This window comes from Acinonyx jubatus, chromosome B4 (genome assembly GCF_027475565.1).
Source record: "Acinonyx jubatus isolate Ajub_Pintada_27869175 chromosome B4, VMU_Ajub_asm_v1.0, whole genome shotgun sequence".
Lineage (NCBI taxonomy): Eukaryota > Metazoa > Chordata > Mammalia > Carnivora > Felidae > Acinonyx > Acinonyx jubatus.
In genome coordinates this window covers 26728127-26742023 of record NC_069387.1, presented here as the reverse complement: position 1 = coordinate 26742023, position 13897 = coordinate 26728127, and the positions used below count along the sequence as shown (strand labels likewise).

The 13897-nt window shown below is 38.5% G+C and overlaps 1 protein-coding gene across 1 annotated transcript in view; it reads right to left on the bottom strand.

The window, feature by feature from the left end:
• Positions 1-4126: 4126 nt before the first annotated feature.
• Positions 4127-13897, bottom strand: part of MTPAP (mitochondrial poly(A) polymerase) — a 32064-nt gene continuing 22293 nt past the window's right edge. Inside the window, exons 7-9 of the mRNA XM_015074793.3 lie at positions 7290-7382; positions 7137-7210; positions 4127-5082 (exon numbers count right to left, since the gene is read on the bottom strand). Of these exons, the coding sequence (XP_014930279.1) occupies positions 4720-5082; positions 7137-7210; positions 7290-7382 (530 nt within the window). The 3' untranslated portion in view covers positions 4127-4719. The remainder of the gene's footprint in view (positions 5083-7136; positions 7211-7289; positions 7383-13897) is intronic.

The window sequence follows — 13897 nt, the reverse complement described above, 5'->3', positions numbered from 1 at the left end:
AAACAAGCTAATAGATTATTGCATTAAATTAGGAGAGAAGAAATACAGGCATGAACTAAACTAATGGCAATGGAAATAGAAAAAGTCAGGCAAACAAAGGGGAAGGGGAAAAGAAGGAGTCTACAAGGATCCCAAAGTTTGAGCTTCAGTGGCAGACAAAATAATGGCACCAACAACAGAAATGGGCAAATTATGAGGTAAGCCAGTTTTAAGGAAGAAGATACTTTAACAACGCAGGCTGACTTGGAGGTGAAGAATGATAGTTAGGGCACAAAGTCCAGTGCACAATAAAGTTGAAGTTCTAGAGGGTGGGACAAAGTGTTAAAAGAGAAATGATTTGAGGCTCATATGCCCAGAAGTGATGACAAAGCTATGGAAATCAATGTTATCTGAAAACTGTTTATTTGAATCCATCTTACTAGTTCACAAAAGATAAAACTAAGTGCCACTGCTCACCATTATTCTAAGTGTAGTTACTTCTTAAAAAAAGAAAAAAAAAAGGTTGATCAATCAAATATAAAAATATGCAAAAAGTGCTTTCGTTCTCTTTTTAAAAAACTCAATTACATAAAGTTGAAGGAAACCAGTCAATACTGACAAGTGAATTTTATAACCACTAACACCAAGAAATCAAGCAGGGAAACTCCAAAGACATTTACTGTTGGGACTATTAGAGAATGGGAAAGACGGGAGCATGAAGGAACTTTACCACGTAAATCATTAACAAACAGCCCCTCTACATCACCAAAATTAATTGTTAATAATGAAGATAACAAGGAGAATCTTGTGCTAGTTTTATATTCATAGGTGTATTTACAGAATCACAAATACACGTTTTAGATGGAATAAAATAAATAAATAAAACAGGCTTTGAGTTTCAAATTCTATCTCACGACATCAGCCAGCTTCATAATGCACCTTTTTTACTGTTAGTTTTGGGGAAGAGAATATGTCAATATGCTACTTTACACCACTCTCCAAGTCCATGTGTAACCTCAGCAAGGATTATTTAAAACCCTAATCATTAGGCTGCATTTGCATCTAAGTGCAATTTGCACCTAATGCAAGTGCATTAGGCTGCACTTGCATCTAAGCCAAGTACCAGTAACTTTGTAACAGGAAAACCTTCAAAAACATAAGACGTTCATTGTACCTAACAATTTAACAAATTAAAGAATTTTGGTAACACAGAACATAATACAGACCTGATCTGTAATCTTTCTGTTAATTTGAGCCATTTTATTTGACAGCATCCATTGAAGTTTTCAATGTGCCATAATGTAAAATAAACCCAGAAAAAATAGCCATCTGTAACTTATATTTATACCTATTCTAAATTAGGTATTTTACCATACTCTATTGTCTTCATAGAATTATTCACCGTTCAAGTTGAATCTTTCCGATACTCTCTTTTAAGATGTTTCAGCACTACATTCTAACAGCTTAGTAAGAAACTCTACCACGGGGGGGAAAAGTTTAAATGCGTATATCTAAGAGTAGACAGAAAAAGTGAATAACACCTTTAATCTAGCTTTGACTCCACAGAGTTCTTAAAGGCGGGTGGGATCCACATGCTACAGATAACATAAGAATCATATTTAAAATATGAACAGTATATTTTTAAATAATTTGTGGTGACTTTATATAGCCTGTATTATACATATTACAGATTCAAGAGTCTATCTAAAATAGACATTTTCTGGGAGTTGCTCCATGGGAATTCCAGAAGAACATTGTAATGTTTATATTCTTTGGAATACGTATCCACACATAATTGAATTCTGCATGAAACCAAAATAAGCTTTTCAAGTATCTAAAATAAATTTTCCAACATCACCCCAAGCTGAAAAGTGATTTTTGGTCATGCTGTCATTCCAAGTATGTATTGTAAAGTATTTCTCATTAATAGGGCTTTACGTGAAATTGGGTGTCATGGCCTGATTATTTCCTGATGATAACTTTAAACTACTTAAACCTTACTTCCTTATTGAATATTAAGAAGAAAAACTCCTCTGAGGTATAGGGGAGTCAGCTTCTGGACCTTTGTGGAAAATTTAACAGCCAAATTTTATCTAACTTAAGGATGAGACCCATGGAAACTCAAATTTGCAAAAAGGAGTGGTGATCCAAAAGCACTTATCACCAGATTACTTGTCGAAATGCACTGCCTTTCTATTATTCTCTTACACAGAAACCTTCAACAGCTTACCACTGAAAATACACTGAACTTCCGTAACTTTGCCTTTCACAGTCCTTCACAATCTCACGCAACCTTAACTCTTCTGAGTATCAGGGTAAAAACTGTAACCCAGCCGGTCCAAACCGGTTCTCCAATACACTTCCCACTTTCTGACTCTTATTTAACTGTCATCTTTTTTCAAGACAATAAGCCCTGTGTCCCTCTCTCAGTCTACCTATCTTTCTTTCAAGGTCTACCTACGCTATTCATCAATAAAGCCTTTTCTGATCGCCTCAGGCAAAAACGATTTATTCGCTTCTATGGCATTTTCAATGTTCCACTCCTACCCCGTTTCCTGAAGGGACTGGACGGAGACGCAATGACAGCTACTCACCAACTGAATGCCAAACTTTGGAGAGTGGAAAGTTGCTACCTGGACAAGCTGTGACCGCTTGACTGCTCTTTCTGCTGGCTTTGCTGCAGATGTTCACCGTGTTGGATTAAACTACACATGCAAATGTAGCCTTTCCCTACTGTGGCACCGACAGGCTGCAAGGAATTGAATAGAGCTGTATTTTAAAGGCTGAGGAATTGCCAGGAACACGACATAGCTTGAAACCATCTAATTCTGTTCTCACCTGACAACAGCCCTTGAGCCAAAGAAGAGAGAGGCAAGGAGTAACTGACAGCAGGAAGGAAGTCCTACTGACTTCAACTGTATTTTCTCTTCTCTTCTATGATCACTTAGAGGCTTTGTGCCTCTAAGATTACAGATGGATACCAGTGGGCCATAAAATCCAGAAAAATGTAGAACTGAAATTAATCTGAGCTAGGTGGGCTCATATCAAGTCTTTCACATACTGAACAAAACTTTTTCCTTACCTTATTGCTGCAATCAGTTTTAATTAAGCAATGGCAATGGTAAGCAACTGAAGATTATCTCCACAATCTAATAAAACTATTTTTTAAAAATTTGGGAGGTGATACAGAGAAGTTATGAGAAAACATTAAATTTGTTTGTAGTCTATATTCAGTTAACCAGAATTAAAACTTTGTATTAGAAGATCTTTGTAGATTAAAATTTCCCACATAATTAAATCTGCTCCTGAAAAGTAATACAAACTTACAGTGTCAGAGTTGTTCTATAGATTACAAAAAAAAAAAAGAAAATGCTAACACATATTTTATGTGCCTCAATGATCATTTTAGACTTTAAAAAAAAAATGTCCAACTTTACAAAGAAAATGTCCAAATATCTGTGAACAGAAAATCACTTCCTTTGGAAACTCTAAACCAAATATGCTTTTTAAACCTCTTTTTAATTCTTAGTACAGATTTCTTGCCCAACAGAGTAAACCTAACTGAAGAACAAATGAAAACTAGCTTTTAAAAGAACTGTATACAAGAACACTGACACCTGTTTGTTGGTTTCAGATGTGAAATCAAAACAGCAGAGCCATGAGGGTGCAGAACTTACTTGCTCCGTAACAATTCTATTAGTGAGTTCCCCAAACAGGTTAGAGTTTCTGACCTAAAATTTAGATGGGCAACCATTTTGAAAAGCACCACAAACTGTAAATCTGATTTCTGAATAGCAAGAATTACACACCACAAACACGAAAAAGTAACAGCTAAAGAAAAGTGACAGGTATGATGTGCCAGGCTCTTGACCTAGCACTTTCCTACGTACCTCACTCAAAACAATGTGTGAAGTAGGCACTACTGTCGTCCCCCCTGTGACAGATGAAACAACGGGGCCCCGGACAGGCTGAGCAGTCTACCAGGAAGCCAGGCTGGCTCCAGTCCCCTGTTTTCTAGCACCGCACTATTTGCTTCTAAAACTGAAAATTATTCCACAGGAAATGTCATGGAAGTTCTATTTCAATATGTCTCTATTTCGAACAGGAAGAAAGGAGGTTTCAAAAGTAAAAGAATATTGGAAATATATAGTAGAAACAGGGTTTTATTTTTGAAAACAAAAGTGACTAATATTTTAAAATACAATGTACCAATATTTTTACAGATCTGGCTTGGAATAGCTCAAATGCAGTGAATGAAGTGTCCGCACTCATATCTTAAAAACATGACCATTTTTGGAAATCACTACCAACCTGTTTTAATGTATATGTGAATAAGAGTACAGTACTTTGCTTGAAGAATAAAAAATAAAAAATACATACTAAACAGTACTAGCAAATTCGGAAGTTTTATTGTATCCACTGACTACATACGTACATATCTAGAAGTCCTTTTAAATGATTTCCACCCAGAGACGGATTTAGAGATCAACAATGGTTTGATCTGAAACCGGATTTTTACCACTTTCTTTGTACAGTTTATTTAAAGAACATTCCGATCTCCTTCCACCTGTTCCTCGTGGCTGACAGCTCAAAGTGCCGGTGGAAAGGAGGCTTATCAGACTGAAACCATCCCAGAACTTCAGACCGGAAAGGGGCCCCATGAGAAGATCAGGGGAAAGTGGTTCCAGGTAGTCCAAGGAGCATGTTACCGCAGAAAACCAGTTCTTGGAGGAGGAGCCATCATGCCTGAGTACTAACTGTTCTTTTCCCGTTGGTGCTGGTGGCATTTTCTGGACCGCTACTTTTTATGGATTCCAGCAGGCTTTTAATTCTTTCACTTGCGGGCTTCTTCCTTACCCTCTTGGCGAGAGACGCGCTGTTCACGACAGACGGCAACAGCAGGGCCGCCAGCCCCCAGGGCTGACTCCTCGATGAGGAAGGCCGATCTTTATCTTCCTGATTTAAAATCCAGGCACTTTCTCTGGCCAGATCAACAAATTTTTGTAGCTGGCTTTGACTTACATTTTTGCTGATGTTGAGAGAAGTTTCAAAAGGATTCTGAATGTGTAACGGAGAAGATTCAGGTTTGTTTTGTTCCCTTCCCTATAGATTGTTATAAGGAAGAGAAATGCATAAATACACGAAAAGCTCAGACAGAACAACCATTTGGTTTAATAAAATGTTAAAAAACATGTAAAATCCCAGCATGAACTTTACAGAGTAAAGGATTTCTTTCCTAAGGGAACCAGGTATGTGTGCATGTCATGTGAACATGTACTTCTGATTTTTTTTTTTTACCACTGTAGTTCTGTGATTATTCTTTAGAGAAAAATAAATTAGGTCTATGAGCTATGGATGATGATGCTCAGATGAGAGGCACCTCAACTAAGTCAACCAATAGAAGTATTCTTAAAATAACATAATTTTTACCTAACAGGATAAAGCTAGGAAGGGTAAAAAAAAATGACAAAGAAAAATAGCAGAAAATAAGATGAAGACACTTATTTTTAAGACTTGCTAAAAACATAATAGAAGCACACAAAATTAGAATCCTTAAATTAAATACGGTAATTAATGTTTCCCAAGTATAAAATCAGAAAGGAAGAGAAGGAACAAAGGATTATTCATTATTCATTTTAAAACACTGGAAGTTTCTTATTATATTCCTAAAGATCCAACTTCTATTCTGTGAGGCTCTAACAGGTACAACAACATCTCACAGAAGTAAAAGAAATGCTACAGCTGTGATCACACGACCAGCAGATGCAGTAGTCTCTACAAGCTTTTCCTCTTTCAAAGGCTATCACGTGTATTACTCAACTATTACAAAGCAAATGGCCAAGATTCCCCAATGTGAGCAGCACCTAGTGATTCCCTAACTTCTCTCATGCCCTAGCCAGCAGTGGTCCTGCCTATCCATCATCTTTGAGCCCTGGGGGTAAAGTTCGAAAAGGATAAAGAACTTCGTATGATCAGCGACCTTTTTCTCATATGGAATCTAACTCCATACTAGCTTGCATTTCAGAGCTCTGTGTCCCCTCCCCTGCCCTTCCCCACACTTTTTTTGTCGCTGTTAAACAAAATCTCCATGAGCAGGATAAGAGTTAGGCGAGAATGAACAAAGGCGAGCTAAAGAAACAACAGAAAAAAATACCTGAGGATGTGTTTTATGTAGCCAGTCTTACAATGGTTATAATTAAGTACCCAAATGCTAAACACAAACCCAGAGAGCTACCTCAAGTATCCCGCACCATGAACAAATTTTGCCTAGGGTTCTGCTCTAGATTTTCTTGTTTTAGAAAAATGTCTATCATTCCAGCTACTCAGATGAACCAAAATCATAAATTCATTTCCCTAAATAAATTTAGGGCTCAAACTGACAGAATCACTAAAACCTCCATGGCTGTGTATCCTACTTCTTCCACAAACACAAAAGCAGTTTAGAAAGAACTGTATAAGGGCACCTGAGTGGCTCGGTTGGTTGAGGGTCTGACTCAATTTCTGCTCAGGTCATGATCCCAGCATCCTGGGATCAAGCTGCATATCGGATTCTGAGCTGAGCCTGGAGCCTGCTTAAGGTTCTCTCCCCTTCTTGCTCTGCCCCTCCCCCACTTGTTCTCGTTCTCTCTCTCGTTCTCTCTCTCTCAAATAAAAATTAAAAAAAAAAAAAAAAAACACTGTAGGGGCGCTGGGTGGCTCAGTCGGACTCTCGATCTTGGTTCTGGTTATGACCGCGCACAGTTCTGGAGTTCGAGCCCCACCTCGGGCTCTGCGTTGATTGTGTGGAGCCTCCTCGAGATTCTGTCTCTCCTGCTCTCTGCCCCTCCCCTGCTTGTGCTTGCTCTCTCTCTCAGAAAAAAAAAAAAAGAACTGTATATAAAATTATGTTTTCCAGAAACATTTTTAGAATATATTCTGTATTTTGAAGGATGTGGTATTAGATGCTGAAAGAGCTGGTTTTTGCTCTTCCAAATAATTAGGTGACTGATCTTATTCAAGTTAGGCAGCTCCTACAGGCTTCAATTTCCTTATTAGTATCTATTACTGCAGAGTTGAAATACAGTAACACATTAGAGTACTTTGTAAACTAAACTAATTCAGTATTAGTACAGCAGAAGACCAGATACTTAATCACCAAATATTAAAATATTATTTACCTGTCGGATATTTATGGAATTTTTATTGAAAGCGAAATTTCCAAAATATTCAAAAAATTCTTTCAGTAGTAATTCTGCAAGAAAATAAAACAAGGAGAATAAGAGGAAGGTCTATTTCAACTTTAAAAAAACGCAGAGAAAGAAAACACCTACCTAGTGTTTCTGTGTTTCCCGAAGGTTTAATTTTATTCAAGTCACGAACAAAGGTACAGTTGTGGCCTTCTATTACACATTTATCTTCTGCATCTTAAATAAACAGAAATGGAAAATATTTCACACTCTATTTCAAAGATATTGGCCTGCTTCAGAAGAGAAATTCAGAATTAACTAAATCAAAGTTACAGATGAATGTGTCCTATCATTAGTCAATGCTATGTATGTTTACAGTTAATAGGTCTTAAAACTCCATTAAAAAAAGATTTGAGACTAATTATAGTACAACGAAATTAGCATTACATTTTTTTTTTTTTTATCATACTAGAACTATCAACAATCCAATGACTCTTAATCTATCTTTTCAGGAAATCAGCTTCTCAGTTATACATGAAAATGCAGACAGTTCCCATCTTTCACCAGCTCTAATCTTGGCTCTATTTTTTTATCAATAATATTTAATCTCCTCTCCATTTCCGTCCTTACCACCCTTTCATGCATAGTATTTTCAACAATTCATCCGTGACACAAACTGAATGCTCTGAGAGTTTTGAACAACCTCTGGCAAGTTCTAAAATGCAGTGATCTAGCAACCAGAATTCACCACCACATAGTAAATGGCACACTGGACGTTAGCATTCACCTTTTCTAATAGTATTTGTACCTACAGAAGTAATCCCTTCCCTCATGATAAATATACAGCCACCATGAAATCCCTCAGCCATTCTAATCTACATTCCACTGTACAATCAGCAGGCAAATGCCCACTCTTCAAAAATCTAATTAATAGCCGCCTCATCTGAAAGCATTTCCTAATTCCAAGTGGGCCATCCTTGTCCTGTGCCCCATGAGCACTTGTCTGACTGCACTGTGACTGCAGGCACGCTTTCCACTCCCCTACCCCACTCTGGGATGACAAATGTCATGGTCCTATTCATTATTCCCCCTCCCCACACCCAGTCCAGCTACAACAAGTGTCTAGCATACAGTAGGCACATAACCAGTAATGTGAATGATCAATGAATGCCTATGATCCCCAGCAGGGGGATTAAATATAGAAATTAGAAAGAAATAAATAAGGGTCCTTCAAATTTTTGTTTTTTTGTGTGTGTGGTGTTGGCATTTTTTGGGTAGACCTGGGTTACGAATGTAATTTCTCAAAAATTATTCTAGATCCTAACATGTTAATTTTAATAATTTATAGTATCCTGAAGAACTTGTTACACTTAGTTACACTTAGGTTTTTTATGGGACCCAGACACATGTTTTATTCTTTTACACTGTCAATAGGTTATACTTCTTGTGACAACAGTACCAGTCACATATGTCGATGTTCTTTTAGTTTCTCAGAAATGTATGTCCAATTAAAGCATTCCTACCATAGAAAAATGAGCTCCATGTGAAAATATTTCTAGGGCTAAGCTGTCTCTGTGACCACTGCTCTTCACTAAAAGGGTTTTTTAACAGAAAGCATTAAAACTTGAAAGAAAAAAAAGTATCTTCTGATTTAAGATGGGACCATCTTTGTTTTTTCAAAATCCCTAAGGCATTCAAACCTAGCAGCCTGGCGGCCAAGGCTCTCCCCTCCTTTGTCTGTCCCCCATTGTTTACTGTAACACCCAGACAACATCTACGCAGTCCAATATAACAGTCACCAGCCACGGGTGGCTATTAAAATAAAATATTCAGTCCCTGGACCACACTAACCATATTCCAAAGGCCTAAGAGCCACAAGTGACCAGCACCTACCCTATGTACAACATGGATACAGGACACTTCTATCATCATAGAAAGTTCTATTGGATAGTGCTGCCTTAGAAAAATGATTCTCGGGGTGCCTGGGTGGCTCATTCAGTTAAGTGTCCGACTTCAACTTAGATCACGACCTCACGGGTTGCAAGTTCGAGCCCCACATCGCACTCTCTGTTGTCAGTGCAGAGCCCGCTTCAGAGCCTCTGTCTCCTTCTCTCAGCCCTTCCCCCACTTATGCACACTGGCTCTCAAAAATAAACATTAAAAAAAAGGAAAAAAAATTATTCTCAACCTATTCTGACACAGGAAGCCCTATCACTATTAGTTTAAACCTGTGGCACTTTTTTCTTAAAAGTATTATATGAAACACTGGCAAAAATTAATAAGTAAATACAAACTCTCTCAGTTGTAAGGAAAATAGCCATGTAATAAGCAACTTAACTCACATTAGGAGCTTGATGACACATTCCTTCAACTTCACCTTAAGTGAACTTAAAAACTATGAAAAAGTAAGGTTATACATTTACTAAATTTGATTTTCTGGCTTCCTTGGGAAACCTTAGACCCTCACGGATTGGTACGTCAATTACTCTTTCAGCAGAGTACACATGACGAATGAAATTCACTGAATAATGTTCTCACAGCCACAGCCAGATCGATAAACTTACCCACATTTTTTCAGGGTACTAATATCCACATTATAATAACTCATAATTAGTCACAGAGATCACTACTGGCACTTACCCAGGGGCTGCAGTACAGATAATCCTGTCTACGGGTTGTGTGATTGTTTACATTAATCTTTCTGGTCAAATGAGCAAAATCTACATTGTGCCAGCTACATGCATTTCTAATAAGTAACCTGAAGTTGAGAAGCACGAGTATTAGGGACATAACAGGCATAAAGTTCATATGAAGGCTTACTATTTTTTTCTTCGATAACAAATCTTTTACGATTCCTGGTTTTTTACGAGGAGCTGGAGCAAAACTTGAATACCTAAAAATCGTATAACTATGTTCAGCTTCTATTATAACTATTAACAGGTCCAAACCTTCCAGAGGTCAGTAGTAATTAAATGGGATAAGCAAAAAGGTGATCCCTGCTGTACTAATTAACGCAGGCTGCTGCATACGGGGCAGGGAGTCCTATACACTTAGACATTAGACACACTGGCAGTTTGCTTCCTTCTAACCCACCCAGCCAGAACCCTTTTTGAGAATGCACATCCAAGCAACTGCCTCTCAAGTGCCTGGATGTAACTTTGAGAAGAGTGTAAGTGTTATGGTTATATCCGTGTTTCAAAGTAGCTTTACTGATTGTCTTGTAGCTCACTCAACTCCAGAATGCGACTCATACTTAGACACTATTCTTCACATACGTACATCTATAATATAGACTGTTCCCTATTAATCACTTATGCTAATCAACAGACAGGTGAAGTTCTACCTGCTCCTCCCACCATGCCATATGCTCCAGTGACACTCAGCCTCCCTCGGAGGGAGCCTATACACCAGTTATGAGCACATGCTATGGGGTGAAGGTGATGAAACGAACACAAGCATCTATCTTCACCCCCTCCCAAAACACCTATGAACTGACAGTAAAATGACATAAAATCTTGAAGACAGAGAACAGAAGAAATAAGAACCAAAAATTTTTCAGTGGAAGAACAGATGGACAAGTAGCAAAGACTTAGGAACTCTGAAAAGACTAAATCCTAAACTAGTAGTAAAGAAAGCCAAAAAAAAGGGACGCCTTGGGTGGCTCAGTCCGTTAAGCGTCTGACTCCTGATTTCAGTTCAGGTCATGATCTCATGGTTTGTGGGATCAAGCCTCCTGTCAGGCTCTGTGCTGACAGTGCCCAGCCTGCTTAGGATTCTCCTTCTCTCTCTCTCTCTCTCTCTCTCTCTCTCTCTCTCTCCCTTCCCCACTCTCTCTGTCTGAAAATAAATAAACTTAAAAAAAAAAAAAAAAAGCAAAGAAAAAACCAGATCTACAAGGCAGAGCTCTCTCCCAACAACTCAGGAAATAGAAACACCAGGTCTAACTGGAAGCACCATGACTGGAAGCTCCCTGGTTAAAGAAGCAGTTAGACTCCCCCAGATCTCTTCTTCCCTGACAGAAAACCTTTAGAGTACTTTGGAGTACTTGGAGAGGGTAAAAGAGAGGGTATCTACACACGGAGTTACAAGGCATGGCTGTGGTTGGGAAAATTGTTCTAAAAGCAAGAAGAAAAGCACAGTAAATATCAAAGTTACAGCATGCTAGTAACTGGGTCTTTTGTTCCAGACCAAAACAAAAACAAAGCAAAAAAAAAATTTTTTTTAAGTCATCTCTGGGGAATCTGAATAGCTCAAGAGGAATGACCTGGGGAAAGTGACATAAAAAGTGCCCACCAATGCAATAGTCCAGCTACACTGCCCTACAATGAAGCTCAGAGTCAACAAGCCCCACCTAAGCTCAGAGATTCAAATTAACTTTTTAGTTTCCAACTCAAACATGAGCAGAAAATCAAAGATTATCAGACACCTGAAGAAGGCCTCTAAGAGGACACGAAACTTAAAAAATGAAATAAAATGAAAAAAGCTACTTAGAAACAAAAGAGGCCACATAAGAAAGAATTAATTCACAGAATAATAGATGATTCTGACTATTCTGAGAAAAGATTTAGACAACCGGTAGCAAGTTGGAGATTCAAGTAATGTTAAGCACATAAAAAACTAAGCAAACAAACTATAAACTCCAAAGAACAGAAAAAGTTGGGTAGGAAAGGAAATTAATTTTAGTTTACTCCATGGATTAAACAGGAATAGCATTTACATAGTCATAATATATAGAATGCAAAGCAGGGGAGCCTGGGTGGTTCAGTTAGTTAAGCATCCAACTCTTGATTTCAGCTCAGGTCATGATCTCGCAGTTTGTGAGATTAAGCCCTGCTTTGGGCTCTGTGCTGACAGCATGGAGCCTGCTTGGGATTCTCTCTCTTTCTATCTCTCTCTCTCTCTCTGCCTGTCCCTTACTCACATTCTTTCTCTCAAAAAAAAATAAATAAGCATTAAAAAAAAAGTGCATAGTAAAATTATGCTACAGCCATATTCAGAATATGAGGGGTGGAAGAGGCGTGTGTATGGTGAGGGCTACAGGGGGAAGAAGATAATTCCTCTTTTTTCATAAAGGGAAGTCATATATGATGCTTAAAACTAAAACTCAAGAAACATGGTCATTGTTTTGCAATATATACAAATATTGAATCATCACACTGTATACCTAAAACCAATATAATGTTGTATAGGTCAATTATACTCCCCAACTACATAAAGAAATTAAAGCATTTTATTTTGAGAATATGGTTTAAAACAGCAAACAGATCATCTAAGACTTAAAAGTGGTGCCCACATGGGGCGCCTGGGTGGTGCAGTCGGTTGAGCATCCGACTTCAGCCAGGTCACGATCTCGCGGTCCGTGAGTTCGAGGCCCGCGTCAGGCTCTGGGCTGATGGCTCAGAGCCTGGAGCCTGTTTCCGATTCTGTGTCTCCCTCTCTCTCTGCCCCTCCCCCGTTCATGCTCTGTCTCTCTCTGTCCCAAAAAAAAATAAATGTTGAAAAAAAAAAATTTAAGAAAAAAAAAAAAAAAAAAGTGGTGCCCACAAAGGACAAAATGACTCGAAGGCAGAGGCTCAGAGTGGAAGTTATTGTTATGAAATTTGTAGAATCTTTTACTCTTTAACTATTTAACTATGTGTATCTGTAACTTTGATAAAACTGAACTTTAAAAATCATAGTCCTTTTGGGACTCCTGGGTGGTTCAGCCGGCTGGGCATCCGACTTCGGATCAGGTCATGATCTCACAGTTTGTGAGTTCGAGCCCTGTGTCAGACTCTGTGCTGACAGCTTTGAGCCTGGAGCCCGCGTCAGATTCTGTGTCTCCTTCTCTCTCTGCCCCTTCTCTGCTCACGCTCTCTCGCTCTCTCAAAAATAAATAAACATTAAAAAAAAAATCATAGTTCTTTTCACCAAACATCAATCATTAAGACAGTGAAAAGAGAACCACAGTTATGTATTTGACACATAAAGACATACACATGTATCCATAACACGTGACAAAGGACTCGTATGCAGAACATATAAAGGATTCCTGCAAATGAATCCCTTAAAAAGGACAGATAGGTGGGATGCCTGGGTGGCTCAGTCAGTTAAGCATCTGACTTCGGCTCAGGTCATAATCTTGCAGTTCGTTGAGTTCAAGCGCCCCACGTCGGGCTCTCTGCTGACAGCTCAGAGCCTGGAGCCTGCTTCGGATTCTGTGTCTCCCTCTTTCTCTACCCCTCCCCCACTCACGCTCTATCCCTGTCTCTCAAAAATAAATAAATATTTAAAAAAATTTTTTTTAAATAAATAAATAAAAAGGACAGATAGGGGTGCCTGGGTGGCTAGGTCAGCATCCTACTCTTGATTTTGGCTCAGATCATAATCTCAGGGTTCCTGGGACTGATGAGCCTTGTATCGGGCTCTGTGCTGACGGCATGGAACCTGCTTGGGATTCTCTCTCTCCTCTTTCTCTGCCCCTCCCCCTACTTGTGCTCTCTCTCTCTTCTCTCTCTCAAAACAAACACTTAAAAAAATGTTTTTAAATAAATAAAGAGAGAGTGCAAGAGAAAAACAGGCAAAAGACTGAAAGAAACATCACAAGAGATACCCAAATAGCTGACAGATACATATATGTGTATGAAAAGGGGGTCAATGTCATTAGGGAAAAGAAAATCAAAACACACCATGATGCCACTACGCGTGCATTTGGAATAGCTACCATAAAACAAGATAGTATCACGTGTTGGCAAAGACAGAGAGCAATTTGA